General features: G+C 41.4%; 1 protein-coding gene across 1 annotated transcript in view; it reads right to left on the minus strand.

The window, feature by feature from the left end:
• SORT1 (sortilin 1) overlaps positions 1 to 24,871 on the minus strand; it is a 168,181-nt gene that overhangs the window by 124,073 nt on the left and 19,237 nt on the right. The window contains exons 2-3 of the mRNA XM_089681181.1: positions 15,653 to 15,709; positions 10,994 to 11,067 (exon numbers count right to left, since the gene is read on the minus strand). Coding sequence (XP_089537307.1) covers positions 10,994 to 11,067; positions 15,653 to 15,709 — 131 coding nt within the window. The remainder of the gene's footprint in view (positions 1 to 10,993; positions 11,068 to 15,652; positions 15,710 to 24,871) is intronic.

Below are 24,871 nucleotides of genomic sequence, written 5' to 3' on the forward strand. Positions count from 1 at the left end.
TCATTTTTTCTCACAAGGTTTTGAAATATAAAAAAAATGTTTGTTTTCTCTCTTCATTTTCCAAAAACCTGTGGCAACAAATGAGATCTGCAAAATACTCACAATGCTTCTTATCAAATTCCTTGGGGTGTCTACTTTCCAAAAATAGGTCAATGGGAAGGGGGAGGGGGGGTTCGGTGCTATCATGGCATTTCAGGGCCCCTGAAACTGTGATAGGAAGTCTGGAAGTATAATGAGGAAAATAAAGTACTTGTCTAGACTGCCAAAACATCTCTCACATGTGGTACCCTCATACTCAGGAAAAGTAGCAGAATGTATTTTGGGGAGTAATTCCACATATACCTATGGCATGTGTGAGCAATAAAATTATGTAAATGACAATTTTGTGTAAAATTTATTTTTTTTTGTCATTTTCCAAAAACTTGTGGTAAAAAAATAAAATTCTTTTATTGATTCAACATGCCTCTCAGAAAATAGTTTGAAGGGTCTACTTTCCAATAAGGGGGCATTTTATGCCCAGCATTAGAAGTTTATGCCACACATTACTCACTCTTCTAACTACCTGAAGACCAAGCCTTTTCTGACACTTTTTGTTCACATGAAAAAGAAAAAAAAAAAAAAACCACAGTATTTTTGCAAGGAAATTATTTGAACCCCCAAATAAGCAGAGACCCTAGTGAATAAAATGGTGGGTGCTGTAAGTTTTTATGTCACATAGCACTCGCGCAGCATTTTTTTTTAAACGCAATTTAAAAAAAAAAAAAATACTTTAATTTTAATGCACAAAAACACAATATATTGGCCAATTATTTGGTAAGATATAAAAGCTGATGCTATGCTGAATAAATAGATACCAAACATGACCTGCTATAAAACCGAGCATGCCCTGTGCAATGGCGACAAACTGCATACATTTTTAATATCTATAGGCAACTCTTTAAAAGCCTTTACAAGCTACCATTTTAGATTTACAGAGGAGGTCTAGTGCTAGAATTACTGCCCTTGATCTGACATTCGTGGCGATACCTCACATGCATGGTGCAACTGCTGTTTCCATACTGGCACAGGGTCAACGCTCACGAACGCAGGTGTGCGCATGCACCAAAGTGGGGGTTGAGGGTACTTTTTTTTTTTTTAAGTTGTTTTGATTTAATTATTTTTACACTGTCCCTTTAATTTTTTTTTTAAACACTTTTAATGCTATCACAGGGAATTTAAATATCCCTTATAACTTCAATGGGCATTGTCATATATTCTTTGAGAAAGCAATCCTGCAGCTAATTAGCCACTAGCATTATTTTTACATGAAAGCCAATCGCCGGCTGAAAAAAACGATGCAGGCAGGCATCACCCTGGTATAACCAAGTCCAATGATGTACCAGTACGTTGCTGGTCCTTGTTGGGTGCATATGCCATGTTCTTTTTTTTTTATGCAGCCTGTGGGCTGAATGGGAAAAAAAGAGAAGAAATCTCTGCCAGAAAAAGTGTGTGGTATGCCCACCATTAGAATACCTCCCTGAATCCACCCACTTCTAATGGTGGGCACACATGAAATGTGCCAACAAATATTATAAAATATATATATGCCGAAGCATAGGGGCCATCCACCCACTGGCCACCTCAGGCCCACATGCTTCAGCATATATGCTCTTTTTTTTTTTTTTTTAACTGTGGATGAAAAATGTCATCCGACAGCACTGCACACACCTACTTATGTATATTCTGAGAGCAAATTCCTGTTGCTGTCAGAACAGGTCAGTGCTGCAACTGAAAGCATTCCTGCAAAGAAAACAACAATGGTTAACAATAAAACAGTAACAAAACAATAAATGTATTACAAAAATTACAAAAACAAAAAAAAACGAAAAAAAAAAAAAACCACACACAGCTATTTTTTAGTTTTTAAAATTTTTAATTTTTGGGATTTGTTCTTTATTTTTTTACTTTTTTTTTTTCAAACTTTAACGTTTTAAACACAGATGGTAGGGGCTCTCCAAATGCGACAGCCAGTTTTCTGACTACCTAACATCTTTCGAGACCCTGTGTAAATGTGCCCTGAAGTGTGCCATGCTGTACCCTATACCAGGGCTTGAAAAAGCCGCTCGCCCGCTTGCGAAATGCGAGGAAAAATTCCTCTGTGGCGAGCGGTGAGCACAGATGAAGCATGGAGCAACTGTACCTGCGCTCCAAGCCTCATTGTGAAGCCGAGGTCCGGTTTACAACTTCCAGCTTCTGCGGCACCTCCGCCGAGGGGACAGGTGCAGGAGAGGTCCGCTCTCCTCCGCTGAGAGGAGACACCCTCTCCACCGCCACGGGGGACTCGGCAGGACAGCAAGTACTGTATACACCATGTCATATCACTATGATGGAGTACAGGAGAGCTGGGATATACATTACTCAGTAATGTATATTCCAGCTCCCCTGTACTCCATTATAGTGATATGACATGTATACAGTAATGATTACTGTATACATGTCATATCACCATAATGGAGTACAGGGGAGCTGGGATATACATACTTTATACATGTCATATCACTATAATGGAGTACAGAGGAGCTGGGATATACATTACTGTGTACAGTTTTATATTTTGGACTATTTATTCTAAAGAAAAATTTAATTTCATAAGCTTTAAGGGGGCGTGGTTGGGGCGGACCTGGGCAAGGTTGGGTGGGGCAACTGGTGGAGAGTAAGTTTTGTGACTGGCTAGTAGGTCTGGACTCAAAATTTTAACCCCTACCCTATACTAATACTCCACCAGTGTATGGTATTTTTGGGGGGTTCCTTTGGGTTGGGGTACCAGGAATGGCATCGGGAAAATGCCTCTCATGCAGCCGGCTAACTGCATCTGGGTTGGGGCCATAGAACCTTCTGGATACAAAAGGGCCGTGATGATCTCTTCCTGGAATTTTAGGAAGGATCCACTATGTCCAGTTGCTTTGTAAAGAACAAAAAAGCGTTATATAAAAGACAACTGAAATAAATAAATAGACACTTTTTTGTACCAGCGTCTGGCTTTTTGGGAAACTAAGTACGGCTTCATCATCTGGTCGTTGAAGTCCACCCCTCCCATGTTAAGGTTATAGTCATGGACAAAGAGGGACTACTCAACACCAGCAGCCGTGGTAATTTGGATGGTCAAATCTGCGTGAATGGAAGACAGGAAGAAAACATCCCGTTTGTCCTTCCACTTCACTGTGAGCAATTCTTTGTTTCTCAAGCAGGCTTGTTCCCCTAAGACGGTTATTTACAAGCCGTTGGGGGAAGCCACGGCAATAAGGTCGCACAGTGCCACAAATGTCAATCCCAAGATTGTACAAATGTCTAAATAGTGGCACGCTTGAATAAAAATTGTCCACGTATAAGTGGTACCCCATATGGAAAAAGGATGACGCCAAGTCCCAAACTATCTTGCCACTGCTCCCCATGTAGTCTGGGCATCTGGGGAGCTCCAGATGACTATCTTTTCCCTCATAAATCCGAAACTTTTATGTATAGCCTGTTGCCCTCTCACAGGTCTAATACATCTTGAGCCCATATCTGGCATCCTTGCTGGGGATAAATTGTTTGAAAACAAGGCGGCCAGAAAAATTAATGAGGGTGTAACGTACATGAAAGATTTGAGTAGCTGAGATGTGATCTGTAGAAAATATGACAATGTAGATTTAGCATTCCATGTTATAATACTATAAGATGTGTTCAGAATTCAGTCAGAGACATATGGCCACCAATTAGCAACTGAAAAGGATAGAGCTTCCTCTGGAATGGAGGTGACACCTGGATGCCAATAAGATTTGTAACCTTCTGGGAAATCTGGAAAGAAAAGGCTCGAGACAGTTCAGCTTCATGACACAGCGGGAGACCAGAGGTGGTTCCAATGTGTCTGGGGAGCTTTGACGTATATGCACAGATCAAAAGGAACATATTTCATCTCTCATAAAAGCTAAAATATTAGTTGGAGAGATGAAAATACTTTCTTCTGATTGGACACACTGTAGGCTACATCTTCATGTAAAACTGTATTTGTAGCTTATGTAGAATCCCCGAGAAATGCAGGAAACTGTTATACGGTGCCCGGTTGCGACAGCTGAACAGTGATTGGTACTGTCGCGATCGGACTGATAGCGCTGGTGTCGGAAATTCAATCCCTGACTTGGTGATTCAAACAGTTCCTGGTCCAATTGACTTTGAGCATTTCAGTACCTAAAATTACCTGTGGGCTGGTACAGGAACAATGCGCCCCCCCCCCCCCCCCCCCCCCCAAGTCAATTGGCCAAGGGCTAATGTCCAGCCTACGTCCATATTCCCATAAATTGAGGACCTGAGATATGGACGGTGCGATTCGTATGGAGCCAGTTCTATTGACCGACGGATTGCGGACTTTCCCTGACTTGCTCCAGTCGCAGGATAACTCTTGGTAAAAGTTTTATTTCTGTTTTATTCCCTTTTATTTTATAGTCAATAGCCAATTGGGTGTCTTCTTGTATTTTTTGTAACTTTTTATACTTTGTACATATTTTATGCACTGCCCACTATCGGGGTATTAAATCATAAAATTAATAAGTGACTTCTGGGTACTTAAGCTCGGGCTCATATCTCCAGAGAGATTGTATTGTATTGCAGTGTCTTTATATGCTCGGTCAAGTTCATTGCCAATTTGTATGCAATTGCACTGCGTGTTGGCAGATTGCATAGGTAACAGGTCTGCCAGACGGAGATCTGCGCGTGTGTGTGTGTGGTGGCCCAGCAGGCCAGTAAAACTGTTGGGTGGTGGCAAGCTACCGTTTGTGTTGTGTCTGGTGTGGAGGGTGTGTGGACAGTGGAAGAGTGATTAACACCGGGGTTCTAGCTTGTAGGATAGCAGGAGGAATCCTAGAAGGGTGTGCGATTGCTAGGCTGCTCCTCAACCCTTAGTGTGCACCAGCTTGTATATAAGATTCGTGTCTGCCTGTGTGTGTGGTCAGCCAGCTGGATTGGAGTCTTCTTCTAGTGGTGGCCAGAGGTAGTGCGGGCTGTGAAAGAATATCACGGCCGGTCATATTTATTTTTATTATATATATATATATATATATATATATATATATATATATATATATATATATATATATACATACATACATACATACATATACATACATATACACATACACATATACACACACACACACACATACACATACATACACAGGTGAAACTCAAAAAATTTGAATATTGTGCAAAAGTTCATTTATTTCAGTAATGCAACTTAAAAGGTGAAACTAATATATGAGATAAACTCATTACATGCAAAGCAAGATAGTTCAAGCCGTGATTTGTCATAATTGTGATGATTATGGCTTACAGCTCATGAAAACCCCAAATCCACAATCTCAGAAAATTAGAATATTGTGAAAAGGTGCAATATTCTAGGCTCAAAGTGTCACACTCTAATCAGCTAATTAAGCCATAACACCTGCAAAGGGTTCCTGAGCCTTTAAATGGTCTCAGTAGGAATCACAATCATGGGAAAGACTGCTGACTTGACAGTTGTGCAGAAAAGCATCATTGACACCCTCCATAAGGAGGAAAGCCTCAAAAGGTAATTGCAAAAGAAGTTGGATGTTCCCAAAGTGCTGTATCAAATCACATTGATAGAAAGTTATGTGGAAGGGAATAGTGTGGAAGAAAAAGGTGCACAAGCAGCAGGGATGACCGCAGCCTGGAGAGGATTGTCAGGAAAAGGCCATTCAAAAGTGTTGGGGACTTTCACAAGGAGTGGACTGAGGCTGGAGTCAGTGCATCAAGAGCCACCATACACAGACGGATCCTGGACATAGGCTTCAAATGTCATATTCCTCTTGTCAAACCGCTCCTGAACAACAAACAACGTCAGAAGCGTCTTACCTGGGCTAAAGAAAAACAGACCTGGTCTGTTGCTCAATGGTCCAAAGTCCTCTTTTCTGATGAGAGCAACTTTTGCATCTCATTTGGAAACCAAGGACCCAGAGTATGGAGGAAGAATGGAGAGGCACACCCTGCAAGATGCTTGAAGTCCAGTGTGAAGTTTCCACAGTCTGTGTTGATTTGGGGAGCCATGTCATCTGCTGCTGTTGGTCCACTGTGCTTCATTAAGTCCAGGGTAAAAGAAGTTGGATGTTCCCAAAGTGCTGTACCAAGGCACATTAATAGAAAGTTATGTGGAAGGGAAAAGTGTGGAAGGGAAACGTGTGGAAGAAAAAGGTGCACAAGCAGCAGGGATGACAGCAGCCTGGAGAGGATTGTCAGGAAAAGGCCATTCAAAAGTGTTGGGGACTTTGACAACTAGTGGACTGAGGCTGGAGTCAGTGCATCAAAAGCCACCACACACAGACGGATCCTGGACATGGGCTTCAAATGTTGTCAAGCCGCTCCTGAACAACAAACAACGTCAGAAGCGTCTTACCTGGGCTAAAGAAAAACAGACGTGGTCTGTTGCTCAGTGGCCCAAAGTCCTCTTTTCTGATGAGAGCAACTTTTGTATGAGAGCAACCCAGAGTATGGAGGAAGAATGGAGAGGCACACACTGCAAGATGCTTGAAGTCCAGTGTGAAGTTTCCACAGTCTGTGTTGATTTGGGGAGCCATGTCATCTGCTGGTGTTGGTCCACTGTGCTTCATTAAGTCCAAGGTCAACACAGCCGTCTACCAGGAGATTTTGGAGAACTTCATGCTTCCTTCCGCAGATGAGCTTTATGGGGATGCGGACTTAAATTTTCCAGCAGGACTTGGCACCTGCCCACACTGCCAAAAGCACCAAAACCTGGTTCAATGTCCATGGGATTACTGTGCTTGATTGGCCAGCAAACGCACCTGACCTGAACCCCATAGAGAATCTATGGGGCATTGCCAAGAGAAAGATGAGAGACATGAGACCGAACATTGCAGAAGAGCTGAAGGCCGCTATTGAAGTATTTTGGTCTTCCATAACACCTCAGCAGTGCCACAGGCTGATAGCTTCCATGCCATGCCGCATTGAGGCAGTAATTGCTGCAAAAGGGGCCCAAACCAAGTACTGAGTACATATGCTGCTTATACTTTTCAGAGGTCCGATATTGTTCTATGTACAATCCTTGTTTTATTGATTGCATGTAATATTCTAATTTTCTGAGATTGTGGATTTGGGGTTTTCATGAGCTGTAAGCCATAATCATCACAATTATGACAAATCATGGCTTGAACTATCTTGCTTTGCATGTAATGAGTCTACCTCATATATTAGTTTCACCTTTTCAGTTGTATTACTGAAATAAATGAACTTTTGCACGATATTCTAATTTTTCGAGGTGTGTGTGTGTGTGTGTGTGTGTGTATTCAGATTAAGTCCCCCTTATTCCCTCTTATCCCAAGTCACGGCCGCATGTGCGCGCCTCAGTTAGCTAGTTGCTGTGGGCGTGTGGATGGACAGGGGCCATCCACCCAGGCCCACATGCTTCGGCATATATGCTCTTTTTTTGACTGCGGATGAAAAATCTCATCCGACAGCACTGCACACACCTACTTCGGTTTATTCTGACAGCAACAGGAATTTGCTCTCAGAATATACATGTTAGTGCTTCAACTGAAAGCATTGCTGCAAACTAAACAGCAATGGTTAACAATAAAACCGTAACAATAATACAGTAAAAGTAGAACAAAAGGAGGAAGAGGAGGAGGAAGAAGAGGAGGAAGAAGAGGAGGAGGAAGAAGAAGAGGAGGAGGAAGAAGAAGAGGAGGAGGAAGAAGAAGAGGAGGAGGAGGAGGAAGAAGAAGAGGAGGAAGAAGAGGAGGAGGAGGAGGAAGAAGAAGAGGAGGAAGAAGAAGAGGAGGAGGAGGAAGAAGAGGAGGAGGAAGAAGAAGAGGAGGAGGAAGAAGAGGAGGAGGAGGAAGAAGAGGAGGAGGAGGAAGAAGAGGAGGAGGAAGAAGAGGAGGAGGAAGAAGAGGAGGAGGAAGAAGAGGAGGAAGAAGAGGAGGAAGAAGAAGAAGAGGAGGAAGAAGAGGAGAAAATATAGCACCATCAATCTAAGCAGCAATTTAAATATATGTAAACAGTGGCTAAACGGTTAGCAAAAAAAAAAAAAAGTTTAGTTTCGGTTATAAAATTTTGTAAATGAGTAATTTTTCTCCTTCACTGATGTGCGCTAATGAGGCTGCAGTGATGGGCATTGACAGGCATCACTGGTGGGCACTGAAAGGCAGCACTGACTGGCATTACTCATAGGTGGAACTGACTGGCACCGAAAGGCAGCTCAGATGGGCACCGATATGTGGCATTGATGTGCACTGACAGGTGGAATTGATGGACAGTGATAGGTGGCACTGATGGGGCTACAGTGATCAGGGCACTGATAATCTGTGCCCTGATGACCAGTGTAGATGTCCCCTCTGAGGAATGCCGATTACCGGCTCTCCTCTACTCACAAGTGGTCAGTCTGACAGCTCGTGAGGAGAGGAATGCCGATAACTGGCATTTCCTTATTGACATGCGATTAGCTGTGATTGGACACAGCTGATCACATGACAGAGCAGAAGTCATCGGGTCTTACCACTGATCCGCTGTGTCCCAGGGACACAGCACACCACCGATAACCGTGTCATAACGTCCTCCCAAAACGAGAGAACCACCGCCCTTCTGTAATTTTTTTAATTAAATATCCCAATACGTGTAAATTAATTGATTTCCGTGAACGTTATAGCATTTACAGATGGCGGTAAACGTACACTGGACTTTTTTTTAAACTAATAATGGCAGTGATTAGCAACATATAACGGGACTGCGGCGGGCATGGACACGGGGGGGGAACTGACTTGGTGTCACTGACATAACCAGTGACACCAATACAATGATCAGAGCTAATAAAAAGCACTGCCCTTGTACTAATGGCACTGGGCAGGAAGAAGTTAACATGTGGAGCAAAGGGTTAACTGTGTGCTCTTTTACTATATGGGCTGTGTGTGCTTTACACTAAGCACACAATTTGTATGGCTCTGCATTGCAGAGCCATACAAAGCAAAGCAGTATGCAGGAGCTGACAGGGGAGAGATCTGTATTGTTTACATACAGGTCTCGCCCCCATCGGTAATACGCAGAGATTGCTGGGTGCCATTGGGGAATCACCAGCCAGGACCCGATGACTGAAAGCCGAGGCCACGAATGGTGATGCGGACACGCGCAACCCACAACTGCAAAATCACGTATATTTACGTGATTTTGAACAACTGTCCCGCCCTGCAGCAGTATTTCTGCTCAAGGGTGGCGCGGAAGCGGTTAAAGGTGAAGTGACGTAGAAGAAAGGATCAACTTTGAGGTGTGGTTAGGTTGTGGTGTGCATTCTCTACAGGAGGGATTCATATACTTTGATCTCTTTGACATTTGGCTTGGTCAAGCTCAGATTTGCTGAAAAAAGAAGCTTTGTAACTGACAATACTTAATGACTCTGCTCCTGCCTGGCACTGTCAGTATTGCTGGCTGATTGACTCTCTTGCCTGCACACAGAAGCAAAATGGTGCTACCACACAGGGCTGTCCTGTACAAAGAGGAAGTGGCTGGAGCTGCTCTGTCCTAGTTTTCAATAGTTTCTCGGTGCATTCTGAGATACAGGAACCTCCACTGTCTCTCCCTCCAGCACCCAGCTAACACTTTATAAATGCTTCGCTAACACACCATAAAATGCTGTAAATGCTGTTAAGGTGTTTACAGGATGCCTACATTTTTAACACAATGCTACTGCTCCTGTGTGAACAGCACTGTGTGGTGCCATTGTAATATTCATGGTAGGCATTGAAGGGCAGACATAAGGCTTTATAAATACTAACTGCATGCCACACAAACACATGGTATTGATACACATGTGAACAAGTCCTAACTCCAGATCCTTTACAAGGACAAAACAGTTTGTTTTCGAATGCAAACATTTTCTAAAAGCAGACACCTTGGGAAAAAAAAAAAAAAGTGATACTTCCAATTTTTTGCACGATTAAAGTGGACACAAAATATGTCAATAATCCTAATTAGAAGGTATTCGCTAATAACAAACTTATACAAAGGTGTATATCATCATCCAAAAAACATTAGTGTTTTAAATAAATTATAGTGTCCAAACATAAATTAGTGTCCAAAAAATATATATATATATATATATATATATATATATATATATATATATATATATATATATATATATATATATATATATATCTTCAGTGACTTGAACCAATTGTGAAAAATCCACCACCAAAAGGAGATTAAATGAACTCACCAGAGCTAATGGCTGGTCAGATTATAAACCAGCAACAGCGCTTGTGCTCTGGGAGCAATGAACCCGATGTCCAAATAAATATGGTGACGTTTCAGACACTTCCGAATAATAATAATCACAGACAAACAACTTTGCAGCCCAAGCTCTTATGATGAACTTCTCCACTCTCTCTCATACCTCCAGGCTGCAAAGTTGTTTGTCTGCGATTATGGGTCTGTCTGTCTGTGATGACATGTCATCAGTTTAGCGTTATCCATGAATGACAGAACAAGAATTACTTATAGCTCTCAAGCTGGTGTGTTCAGTGTTATGTAACATGCATAATGCTATCACTGTTTTCATATATAGCTGTATCAGACACCCATTTATGTATTTGCGTGTATGCTCTGCATGCATGGTGGCAGAGACTAATGGTCCTGAGGAGTGGAATTGATCTCTGCCATCTGACAGCCAGCTTGTAATTTTTGCACACAAGATACAGCAGCAGTGTGTGCAAGACCTCCACTGCTGATGTATGGTATATGTTGACAGCAACAAAATGGTTAAGCCAGTTTTTCAACCATTTTAGAGATGGGATTTTCTATACCCACAAACTAACTCTGCAGAGAGGACCCTGAGGCAACGGAAGACTAGAGATAGCACTGCTTTCATGAGGTCATCATGCCCCACCAAAAGTACTCTATAGAACTGCTAAATATTAAGAAAATTATAAATAAAAAAAAAATAAAAAAAACTCACCTCCTGTACAGCTTTGACTGTCCATATGAAACAATAATGAATGGAAGTTTGAAAGTAGTTAGGACAAGTACAACCTAAAATAAAAAGCAAAAAAACCATACTTATGGCATGTAGAGCAGTAAAAAAAGAAAAAAAAAAAGTTATATGATATGACAGTGATACAAACATCAATGGAAAACAATGTATTTGGCTTGAATTTGTGTAGCTGATACAATTATCTTTGCAGAAACAATGGTTTTATATGACATTGTGGTAGCTTTTCTGGGTAGAGCTGATGTTGAATCACACAATGTTTTATATGTACACCAAATAAAGTGATTTGAGTTCACAATTTGCCCTAGTTGTCCTTTCAGTCATTTACGCTTTTAAGTCACCTTCAGCGTTCTGTTACAAGGAGAGAATAATGTCTGCGGAAAGCGTCCTCGGGCGGGCATGGGAGCATACATTCAAATGGGAGGGCTAAACAAAGGGCCAGTTTGTTGTTCTTCAAACTTTGGGGGGGGGGGGGGGGCAGACTGTGGCCAATGGGATTATAAATTTCCCTGGCATCAGTGGGAAAAAACACCACCACATTTGGTATTATGGGGAGGAATATTGCCCCATCGTTGGTATCATTGGGAAGAATGGTTGCCGTCAGTGGGAGAAATGGTGCCCCGTTGTTATCAATTGGCAGAATAGTGTCTCTTATCAGTGGGAGGAAACGTGCCCCAAGAGCAGAGTAAGGTCAAGCAAAGGCCGCATGCGGCCCCCTGGACTGCAGTTTGGAGATCACTGCTGTATAAGGCAAGGAACAACAATATAGATCAACTGGAAAGGGAGCCTAGATTACTCAGCACTAGTGGTGCACTGAAATAAAAATTCTGGTGCCGAAACCCATACCAAAAATTCAGAATGCATGTGGCCGAAAACCGAACCGAAAGTGTCTGTATGTGGGGGTGGGGAGGCGCCAATTTTTTTTTCTATTTTCATGTATATTTTTTTTTTTTTTTTAACTTATGATTTTATTGCTATCACAGCACTATCACCAATAGTCCCCTATATGATAGCATATGAGTGACAGGTCCTCCTTGTAGGGGGGAAGGGGTGGGGAGAGGAGAAGTGGAGGAGGAAGGAGAGGGGCAGTATATACAGAGAGGCTCCCTCAATGGCTGTCACTATATTTTAGTTCCGGTTTTTAAATGCAATTGCCGGCTATTTTTTTTTCTTCACAATAGCTCACAGAATTAGCTGTCACTTTCCCCGGAGCAAAAGGAAAAGGTTTCTTTTAACTCGGGAAATAAACTAAAAGGAAACTTTGTTTCTTTTTGCTGGGGGGGAAAAGCGACAGCTAATTATGTGAACTATAGTGAAGAAACAAAAAATCCGGTAATTACATTTAAAAACCGACACCGACATATAGTGACAACCAGACACTGTATACACTGCTCCTCTCCTGCCTTTCTCAGCCGCCCCCTCACATCTGCAGTACACACTGTCTCCTGTATCAGCTAAATTTTTCCTATCGGCAAAATGCCGATAGGGCTATTTTCGGCTGTTATGCTTCCCTCCTCAGCACCATATACAGTGGAGCCTTACAAAAGCAGAGGACATAAGAATATGGGCATCAAAAAGATTGGCATCAAAAGAGAAGTACCAGCTGCCATGCCAGCCCAAAATGAGACTACCTATATTTAAAGCATCACATACCGGGGTACAGGGGAGTTGTTCGATGTGTGTGATACTGACCCATGCTTTAGACCCGGGATTGAAACTTTGATTATCTGAGCTGTTATTGAGCTATTTGAAAATAAGGGGGTTCCTCTGTAATTTTCCATTGCCCCTTCGCTTTGGACGTATACTCCAGTGCCCGCCCAGGGATGGTTTCATATGGTCTTCTTGTAACCAGGCCCGGACTGGGACAAAAAATAGGCCAGGGCATTTTATACTGAGCAGCCAATTTCTCCATAGACCGGGGGGGTCAGGGGAAATAGGGGTCGGGCATTCGCAGGGGCGGCTGGTGACAGGATATTTACTCAAACCTCTACACTGTAATGTAAAGGGGCACTGTGATATAAAGGGGGCCGCACTGTAAAAGGGGCACAGTACTGATTACAGTGCCCCTTTACAGTGCAGTTTCCTTAATATCACAATGACCCTAGCAATCACAGCCCCCCATCACAGTGCCACTTGCAGTCATGCCCCCCTCCCTTTCTCTCCAATTCCAGTGCATCCTATATATTCAGGAAAGAGACATGTCCAGTCCAGCAAAGAGACATCCTCATAAAGCAAAGACAGCCCAGGCCAGCAAGTCTATAAAAAACTGTCCTATAAATTTGTTCTTACAGTAAGTGTTCACTGGCAGTGGCAGGCTGGCACTCACTTTTATTTGGTTCGGGCCGGCTCCCTGTAGTGTGTGGCAGCAGCGACACCTATCCGGCATCAGGCGATGGGGTCTCCTCCAGCTGCTCCCTCTTCACAGTCTTGGGCAGCCCACAGGTCTACTGACCGCTAGCTCCCATCCCCTGCTTCGACAGCCATACAGGAGGGAACTGACTGAGCAGCCACGGAAAAACTGAGGAGCGGCACGGGCTTGAGACAAAGGGCAGCTTAGCTGCCGCATCTGCTTTGCATTGCGCCCCACATAATGTACACGCGGCCCCAGCCCACTGGGCAAATGCCCTGTGTGCCCTATGGCCAGTCAGGGCCTGCCTGTAACCAGAATATTACAGTGTTAATTTTAATAACAAGTACACAAATCGGCACAGACTCCTGAGGAAGCAGCGTAGAAACATGTGAAAAATGTAGAGTAACCATAGAAGGATGGTGGAACCCCCTATTTCTGAAAAACAACCTAATAAAAGTATCTTTTATACCTTGATTGAGGTTGTAGTACCAATAAAGTCCATTTTTTTTCATTACTTTTATTTCCTCTGCAGATAGCAAATAAATTTAAAGGATAAGTTCACCTTTGGGAACATGTTCTACCCCTTTTTTTCCCACCCTATGTTCCCATAGCCGCACCCGTGCCCGCAACCCCCCTCCCTCTGACAGATAGTACGGGGAGAAGTTTCCCCATAAAGTCACATTTGAAAACAGCGCGGCCATGCGGGGCTCTGCCCACATGGCCGCATCACTCATTCACAGAGTTCTGTGAATGAGTGTCTACAAGTCCCGGAAGCCTTAGCAGATGTCGGTCTGTAGTTTCAATGAACTACCACAGCACTGTGGAGCGTCATGGTAGTTCATTGAAGCATCTTGTCAAAATATCTGCTAGGCTATACATCACGTACGGCTAGCAGATATTCTGACAGGTCTGCAGGAGACCTGCATGGCATCAGCAATCTAGTGATCGCTGGTGCAATGCTTTACAGGCTCCTTTGGACAAAAATAATAAATGCACATTTTTTTACCTGCAAAAAAAAAAAAAAAATATATGAATTTTATTTTTGTTCAAAAGGTGAACTTATCCTTTAAATCAATAAATGATCTGACTGGTTTCTGTGGAGGACTTGCTAAACTTGCTCTCGACATAATTGGTGGACATCTGACCCTCTGCAAGTGAGAACTTTAGGCTAAAGATCAAATGGATTGAGGGAATGTTCACACCACAAAAATGTTCTTCAGATGCGTTCCAGGTGCGAATTTAGAATGTTTTTGATGAGTCTTGGTGAGTTTGTGATTCTTTCCGGTTTTTTTTTTGCCCCACTTAACTTTTTCTGGAACAGAAACACACTGGAACTGACTGCCCTGGTGTGAACGATGGCATTGGAACCCAATGTAGCCTACTTTCCATGAATTTTTTTATGCAGAAAAAAAAAAAAAAAAAAAAATGCACTGCATGTGGTGTGAACAAACTCTAATTGTCAAAAATGTTCAATCCTATCTGAAAATTAGGTGCCACTACATCTTAATATATAGATATATATCTATATCTCGAGCGCAATATCTCAAGCGCGATATACAATCACGTACGGCTAGCAGATATTCTCGAGAGCAAGAGAGATATCTATATATAAAAACGTAACCACATAATGCTTTACGTGGGTAAAGCCATAATGCCTGCACTCAAAATACAAGCTTTGGAAGATTTCATGGGTATCCAAGACATTCACAATAACCTCTTGTAGTTTAAAATAGAATGATTTAAACTCACTAAAATCATTCTTGTGCCAGCTGGTAACTGGGACCGCCAGTACGGCCTGGGAAAATCATTAACAGTCAAGCCAGACTCTTGTCATTGGTACATGCTGGGTCTTTGGCTGTATTTACTGAGAAGCTTGTATCCTCAACTGTGAGCTACTAGTGAAACTACTTAAGAGTAGAAAGAAACTTGATGTAGAAAACAAAAACAGCATTTACTTGTATGATCCTTAAAAGAACTTCATTAGAAGTATCTCACAGGGTATTTAAAGGCAGTTTAATTAGCATGATTACCTACAATGCTATAAATATCTAGAGAGGCATATGCTATAGAACGCTACACAACTGTGGGATTTTAGGCTTGTGATCAGTAACAGCACGTTCTATTTTTTTCTTCTAGAAAATCTAAATATGCCAGTAACCATCATTAGTGGGACTGCTGTATGCTGCCAGTCACCATCCAGCAGAAGCTTGTAAAGTTGTCATAGGTGCTGATTTTTTTTTTCCCCCCACAACTTAATAAACGTCAATATCACTTACCCCTGATCCATCACCAACCCAGACCAAAGACAGTTCTATACTTGTATCAAAGGTAGCCTGTATGTATTGGGAGAAAAAAAAAAAAAAATGATTAGTTTTTCAGGTTTTACAAGAAAAAAAAAATTTTACACAGCACTTAAAGATGGCATTAAACTTCCTTGCGAATGCCAAACTACAAACTTTTACCAGCAGCCACAGTATAAAATCACCTTAAAGAATACAGGTAATAATTTACCAATTATGATGATTTATGTATGCTGGCTTAAATACAGATTTCATGAGCACATACCAAATTGACGACCACTTATTTAGGTTGATTTAAAAACACACACACGGTACTGGTGTGTTTTTACCTTAATGCAAAGGGCAGGTTCACCGAAAAGGAAAAGATGAAAACACCAAATATCCTGGTCACCCCTACGGACCTTGCTGCACATAGCCTCTGTGAGGTCCTGTACTGCCATTGTAGCAGTTCGTACTCTGCAATATACAGCCCAGCGGTGGGTATCCATCATAATGCATGCAATGGCAGGTGCTCATTGGTCAGTACAGTTAAGTGACCATGCTGAGAATGAGAAGTGCACTTTAGACTTCTTCCGACAGTAAGGTGTCCCAGAAGAAAAGTGCTTCTCACTAGTCAGCACAGTCTTGTAGTCATACTGATCAATGATGCCATGATGAGCATTATGATGCATACCCACTTCAGCCTGTTTGGACCACTACAGCACAGCATGGGGCATCACTGCCAGAAATATTTAGTTTCATTTTTTTTGTGAAAAGGTGAACCTACTCTTTAACCAATTAAAGATTTGTTATCCTGCGCTCAGGATTATAAACTTTTAGCGTGGACATAAACAACCTGTGATAACACCTTAAATAAAAAACACAAATACAATAAACCACAAATAAATAGTCCAACAAAAAAATTGTCTAAAATGGCTACAGCTCCTATTAAGGGTACTGCCCCTCACAAATGTGCAATCAGAAATATAAGAGCGCTGCCCCATGTGATCCCATCATGATTACAAAGCAAACATGAATATGCCTCAATACAGTCCCTTGTGACTTTTTTGAAAGTGAAATCAGCATCTTCCAAATAATGCTTAGGTGCTCTTCATACTGTCAATCAATCCATGCTCTGTGCTCCCCCCACCAGTGGTCCCACTCACTCGACTTCTGTGGAATCTTGATGATCAAACAAGAGTCAAACTCACTTTGGTGGAGGAGAATTTCTGGTTCTGCTGAGACTTGTAGTCTGCCTCTGCACGGCTGTACTCACCTGACTCAGTCCATAAATTGTGGCAATAAGATAGTCACACATAAGGAATGGAGGAAGGAGGACACATAGTGTGATTCCATTTATTAAAATCGAAAGCATAAAAGTGAATATTTTGCACTTACATTGATTTAATAGTAACAAGCACTAACCACTTGCCCTCCTTAGGATTTACTCCCCTTCCTGACCAGGCCTTTTTTTGCTATTCGGCGCTGCATTATTTCAATTGGTAATTGCGCGGTCATGCAATGCTGTACCCTGACAAAATTCATGTCCTTTCTTCCACACAAATAGAGCTCTCTTTCAGTGGTATTTGATCACCTGTGCACTTTTTATTTTTTGCACTATAAACAAAAAAATACCGAAGAATTTTGTAAAGCAAAAAAGCATTATATAGAGCCAATTGAAATAAACAGACATTTTTTGTACCAGCGTCTGGATTTTCGGGATACTAAGTATGGCTTCATCATCTGCTCGTTGAAGTCCACCCCTCCCATGTTAAGGTTATAGTCGTGGACACAGAGGGGCTTCTCAACAAAACCAGCTGCTGTGGCAATATGGTCATGTCTGCATGAATGAAAGACAGGACGAAAACATCCTGTTTGTCCTTACACTTCACTGCGAGCAATTCCTCATTTCTCAAGCAGGCTTTTTCCCCCTAAGACAGTATTTACAAGCAGTACAAGACTATCTTGCCACTGCACCCCATGTAGTCTGGGGTGCTCCACGTGACTATCTTTTCCCTCGTAAATCCGAAACTTATATGTATAGCCTCAGTTTCCCTCGCGCAGATCTTATGCATCTTGACACCATATCTGGCAAGCTTGCTGAGGAGAAATTGTTTGAATGCAAACCAGCCAGAAAAATTAGGGAGGGGCTCATCAATGCAGATGTTTTGCTGGGGAGTACAGACATCTGCAAAATTTTGGTTAAGGTGAGTTAAGAGGGGCTGAATTTTGTGGAGCCGGTCAAATTCAGGGTTACCCCCAAGGACAACAGAGTGTATTGTCGTTGAAATGCATAAAACACATTATACTCTCATATCTATGCCTGGCCATAGCAGTAGAGAACACAAACATATGATGAATTGGGTCTTTGGACCAATACAACCGTAATTAATTTTTTTTTCAGGAATACCCATGTTGAGGGTTAGGTCCAAAAAAAATTTAAATTCGGAAAACGTAATGGGCTTCCATGAGAATGGTCTGGCAAGGTTTGAATTTGGGTTGGCAGCGATAAACTGTTGTGCATATAAATTGCTTTGATCCATAATCAATGCATACAGATCTTCCATAAAAAAACTGCTCCAAAAAATTGTGTGCAATGTATCAAGTGTCAGTGATTTACTGATGCTGCACTTACTGGGGGGGGTTAAAGCATAGGGGTGAAAACAGGTGCCGGGGCTGATCCCACTAATGCTGCGTTTTTGGTGACACTATATTAATGTGAACGCTGGTATAGTGCTGATCTGATCAAAGATATTGATCCGTTCAGACACTATGCTAGCAATACAGGTTTATTGTGTATGTGAGAATGTTCCAGGCAATCAGGGGGTTAAAGTGATGATGAGCAATCTGACACTATCTGGGAGTGAAGGTAACTCTGACACTAATACAGTGATCAGCAAAAAATCTGTACACTGTACTATTGACACTGGTGACAGAGCAGTGAAGTGGTTTACTGTGGGGGGGGGGGTGATCAAGGGGCTAAATGTGTCCTAAAATGTGTTCTAACTGTGAAAGTGTGCTGCTTGTACTCACTGTGTCTTCTTTCTTCTCTCTCTGGGACAGAATGTGCTAAGAGAGAGAAGATGACATAACTTCCTGTACCTGTGTAAGTGTAAACATAGGTACAGGAAGATCTCTGATAAGGCAGGAATCGATCATCTGATTTAGACCGAACATCACTGGCCTAAAATCGGATGACTGATTCCTTGGGGGATCAAATCACGACACCTACGGGTCGGTGGGGGACACGCGCATTCCCCCCACGGCCCACGAAGACTGCGGGAGCGCAAATCACGTATATACAATTAAGTCCATATATATTTCAACACAGGCACAATTTTAAAGTTTTTCAGGTATATACTAAAACATTATTCAAGCTACAGTTATATCATGGACATGGGCTGAAAGTGCACACTCTCAGGTTTAATTAGAGGGTATGTACATCCAAATTGGAGGAAGGGTTTAGGAATTACAGCTCTTAAGAGTAGCCATCCCCCCTTTTTCAAGGGACCAAAAGTAATTGGACAGTTGAATCAAAAGCCGTTTCATGGCCAGGTGTGGGCTACCCTTTAGTTATTTCTTAATCAATTAAGCAAGTAAAAGGTCTGCAATTGATGCCAAGTGTGGTGTTTGGAATATATTGCAGTGAACCTACATCATGCGTTCAAAGACGCTGTCTATGCAAGTAAAACAGGCCATTGTGAGGCTTTAAAAACAAAACAAATCCATCAGAGAGATAGCAGCAACATGAAGAGTGGCCAAATCAACAGTTTGGTACATTCTGAGGAAAGAAGAACGCAGTGGTGAGCTCAGCAACATAAAAAGGCATGGACATTCACAGAAGACAACAGTGGTGGATGATTGCAGGGTCCTCTCTATGGTAAAGAAAAACCCATTCACAACATGCAGACAAGCGAAGGACATTCTCCAGGAGGTGGGCATATCATTGTCAGTCTACAGTCAAGAGAAGACTTCACGAGAGCAAATACAGAGGGTTCACCACAAGGTGCAAACCATTCATAAGAATGAATAGAAAAGCCACATTAGATTTTGCCAAAAAAACATTTAAAAAAGCCAGACCAGTTCTGGAAAATCATTTTTTGGACGGACGAAACTAAGATTAATACTGTACCATGAATGACGGGAAGAATAAAGTGTGGAGAAGGCTTGGAACAGCTCATGATCCAAAGCACACAACGTCATCTGTAAAACATGGAGGCAGTATGATGGCAAGGGCATGCATGGCTTCCAGTGGCACTGGGTCACTGGTGTTTATTGATGATGTGACAGAAGACAGAAGCAGCTGGATGAATTCTGCATTTAGTGATATACGGTCAGCCCAGATTCAGCCAAACGTAGCAAAATTGAGTGGACAGTGTGTCACAGTATAGATGGACAATGATCCAAAACACACTGCAAAAGCAACCCAGGAGCCTTTGAAAGAAAAGTGGGATATTCTGCAATGGCTGAGTCAATCACCTGATCTCAAACCAATTGAGCATACATTTCACTTGCTGAAGGCATAAATAAAGGCAGAAAAACCAACAAAGAACAACTGAAGACAGCTGCATCAGAAATGAGGAAACCCAGTCTTTGGTAATGTCCATGGGTTCCAGACTTCAGGCAGTCACTGCCAGTAAAGGATTCTCAACAAAATATTAAATATGAACATTTTATTAAAGATTATATTCATTTGTTACTTTTGGTCCCTTTAAAAAGGGGGAAAGGCTAATCTTAAGAGCTGTAATTCCTAAACCCTTCCTCCAATTTGAATGTACAAACCCTCAAATTAATCCTGAGAGTGTGCACTTCCAGCCCATATTGATTACGTAACTATAGCTTGAATATGTTTTAGTAAATACCTGAAAAAACTAAAATTGTGCCTGTGTCCAATTATATATATATGGACTTAACAGTGTATGTGATTGTGGCCACCTGTGCCGCCCTGTAGCAGTATTTCTGCTATAGGGCGGTCGGGAAGCAGTTAAAACCACCGAACAAGGAAGTACCGCACCGGCGTGCGCTCCACAGGCCGGAAATTACGTCACCACAGTCCACAACCGACACATTTTGCCCCTCCCACCGGGCATCCTCAGAGGTCAAGAGCCGTGGTGATAGGAAGACATTTATATACACATCTAATCCACCTCTACACCCATTATATTACTTAAACAGCATAGGATCTAAAACTGGAATTGTTCCCGCAGCCATCTTACTACTTTCGGGTGTTCTCAGCCATCATTCCTAAACCTCTCCTGTTAATCTAGTAACCAGATATAGTAACTCAACCATCTTACTACTCTCAGGAAACTACTCGATCATTTCTAAATCCCCCCTATTGGTCCACAACCAGATACAATGCTGCGGTTTACAGATCCATGCAGGAATTTGTGTTTGCATGTGATTATCTATCTATATCTATCTATCATGGGCCATGTTACAGCTCAACTTTATTGAGAGTTCTGAGGTCTATTAGACCCCAGATCTCTCCTCTGTCCTGAAAGCATTTGATCAAGCCAGTAACAGCTTGTAAACGTCAAATCCAAACTGGAAGTTAAAAAAAAAAAAAAAAAAGTGGCTTATGGTTTCTTACATCATTGAGGGGAGGTGGGCATGGAAGTACCCTTCTCCCCTCACAGAGCACAAGCACAGCAAGAGCAGTACCAGACTCCCTGATCGCACAGAGGAGCCCAATAAAGGCGGAAGATTGCAGGTTGTGGAACAGGATCCTCACCTTCTGAGTGGCTGTATAACTGCTCCGATCACCTCTACAGTGAAATCCATTGCTAGCTCAAAATTTTGACACCAGAATGTTGCCTGCAACTGAAAGCACCAACCTGGGGTATAACCACTTCAACTCGAGGTTGTACAGGTACATCCTAATGGGTTGAAGTGGTTAAGGTAAAAAAACAACTAATATTTAGTACCATTTTAAGCTCTAGGTCTCATGTTAGTACACCACTCTGCCTTGAGAAAGGGATGCTGTAAGGTCCTGAAATGTTGTTTTGCGATGACTGATGCTTTATGTGAATAAAAGGACAAGATCACTTTACTAAGCTGTGGTGGTAGAGATCCCCATTTTCCTATGATTGCATGGTCACGCCATCCACCAATTCACTACAGCACCCTACACTTGCATAGACAAACTTATAAAAGGTGTGCAACAGACACAATACAACTTTTCTGCATAGCTAAAAGATGAAAAGGACCATTTTTTGCAATACTGAAGCTACCAGTCCCGATTCCTGGAATTCTATGGATGAAGGTAAAAAACCCACATTCACCATCCCCCCTCAGCCCCCTCTTGATCCAGCAATGTGCACTGTAGTCTCGGCTATCCTGGGACTCCCTCCCCTCACTGGCTAAGACAGCAGTGGGAGTCATTGGCTCCTGCTGCTGTCAGTCACAGACAGTGAGCCAATGAGAAGAGAGGGGGTGGGGGCCAAGCCATGGCACAGTACATGAATGGACACACGGAGCAGCGGATAGGAAGTGCGCATGCGCGTGTGCCCCCACAGCAAGTGACTTGCTGTGTGGGCAACCGACCGGAGGAAGGGGTCAGGAGCTCTGGCGGGGGACCTGAGAAGAGGAGCATCTGGGCTGCTCTGTGCAAAACCACTGCACAGAGCAGGTATAGACATGTTTGTCATTTCTTTTTACAAAAATGAAGCCTTTAGAATCAGTTTAAGCTTTTCCCTCTGTTTACGCCTGGTGATCTGGCCAGTTACACAACTACTGTGTGTTAAAAGTGCCCTCACTCTGGATGAACGATAACAGGGTTAAATTTGGACAGTATTGTCATTGTGGGGGTGGGGAGAATATATGTACCTGCAGATTTAGATACACAATTAAAGCTGAAATCCTGCTCACACTGCATTTACAGCAACAGTTTTTTCCTTTTCAGATAAAGGTTTTACATGAATAAAAGATCATTGTAAGTTCCCTTGTCAGTGGTAAACACTTGCAGGACAGTGTGTCCTGTTGAAAAAAAACAAACCTACTGGCCAGATCACCAAGTGAAAATAAGAGAAAGAAGCCTAAAAAAGGAAAATGAATGCATCCACCACAGCTAAGACTTGGTAAGCTGCAATATAATGAGTGTTTGCTATTGGGTTTACTGTAATATGGTTTTAACATGTACATCCATCCTAAACATGAGGCCAACAGGTGTGGAAACTGTTCTGTTGATGGTACAAACACATCTATCTGTGCAAATGTGATGTTCTGTACTTGGAATTACTTTTGCTACTAAAAGGCAAAGCTAAATTGAGTTACGTGCACAGGCACATGTACACTATGATTCTGGCAACCTGCAGTTAACACAAATGCTTTCCATTTGCTCCTGTTGAGGGACCTAAGAACTAATTGGCCTATGTATCTGACTACAACATTGAAATCTCTGCAGTAGCCCTAGCTCTGCTTACCATCTTGCTTCTGCATTAGAGACTGCAGCTATACTATAGTAAGGGAAAGTAAATTAAAAGTTCAGCAGAGATAATGAGACCCCTTCCCAAAGATAAATTGACACTGCTGAGTAACTTATCTTACAAGCATGTCTTTAAAAATGAAACAAATATATGCAAAAATGTAAACATTGTTTTAGCCATCTAGCTACATAAATATGGTTATGCACAAGTTTTATGGCATTAAATTTATCAGAATAATGAATCAGCATGCCATTGTCTGCTTGGCTTCTTGTAAACCTGTGTCCTTTACGGAAATTGTACAACCTAGTCATTGAAGTTTAATGATCTGCGACTTGCATGTCTGGTTTTTCAAGTGTTATGCAATAGGTCTTTTGCTAGGTGACATTCCCTAAGGCGCTGTCCCCTATGTTAGGTTTGCATTTATATTCTTGTTTAGCTTGGCATATGGAACAGAAAGGAGTATGACTGGGAAAAAATAATGTTTATGTATTATGTCCAGGTTTTTTTTTTCTTTTGCATATCATGCAAAGTGTGCATAACTTTCATCAAGCATTTGGACACTAACTGCTTTATGAACAGTTATTAGTTTAGTTGCACATAAAATACCTGTAACGTTTTATATTACAAAACATGGTGATAAATTCATCTAAATAGGTGTGATCAAACCAGGGTGGATTTGATTTAAATCAAACTGATTTAAATCACGATTTAAATGACAATTTAAATCACTAGTCAGGAAGGCTTGATTTAAATCATAGTTTTCTACATAAAGACTAATTCTTGCTGGTATAACATTAATATGCAAGTAGATGAAGATTTTTAGAATAACTTTTCATATTAGTTTTTTTATCCCCAGTTTAATAGGTTAATCATTCATATTTGGACAACTTTTTTGTTGTACTTAGGAAGGAGAAAAATAATCAACACCTTTAATAACAATTTAAATAGATTTATTCAACTGAAACAACAACATTACAGCATATATTATTTGCTTAAACAAACATCCATGTTTGTTAACTAATTTGGCTAAACAAAATATATATATTTTAAGAAACTTAGACTGTCAGCCCCTTCCTCCTCACACTTAGTTTCACTTTCTTCTTGTGCAGATCTATTCCACTCCAAACAATCAGAAAAATATTGTTTCTATTCTATTCACTGAACTTCTTGAAACTTAGCACTGAAGGGGTTGATTCTGTATTCATAGGTTTGTAGAAGTTAGGATTAAGGTCTTTTTCTTAACTCTGTTCATGTTATAACATTTTTGCTGTGAAGAAGAGGCATGTGAGTCAAATTCAGTTTTGAGAACTGCAAAAGTAAACCAAGCATCTGTGATAATATCTTGTAGGCAGAGAAACTGTCCAATAATCTTACAAAAATCTCTGGAAGAGCATGACATTGTGAATGGATTAATGGAATTTATTTACCAAAATAATGAAACATATACAGCCTTATTCTACATAATTAAAAAACTAATCTTTAATTTCATGATGGAATAATCTTTGGATGGTAATATATTTTCCTCAAAAAGCATTTTATTTTAAAAAAAATCCGATTTAAATAAAAAAAATCCGATTTAAATAAAAAAAAAAAAAATCTGATTTTTTTTATTTTATTTTTTTTTTTTTTAAATAATTGATTTTTATCCACCCTGGATCAAAACAGATATTTTTTTGCAGAAAGCCCTCAAGTATTTTGGAACTAGCGAAGAATATTGAGGACACTATATAAAACTGCAAAAAGGTAAAAAAAAAAAAAAACAGGTTTGTTGGTCATGAAAGCCATACTT

This window comes from Staurois parvus, unplaced genomic scaffold (assembly GCF_062004578.1).
Source record: "Staurois parvus isolate SC_StPar_1 unplaced genomic scaffold, SC_StPar_1.0 ptg000261l, whole genome shotgun sequence".
NCBI classification, from domain to species: Eukaryota; Metazoa; Chordata; class Amphibia; order Anura; family Ranidae; genus Staurois; species Staurois parvus.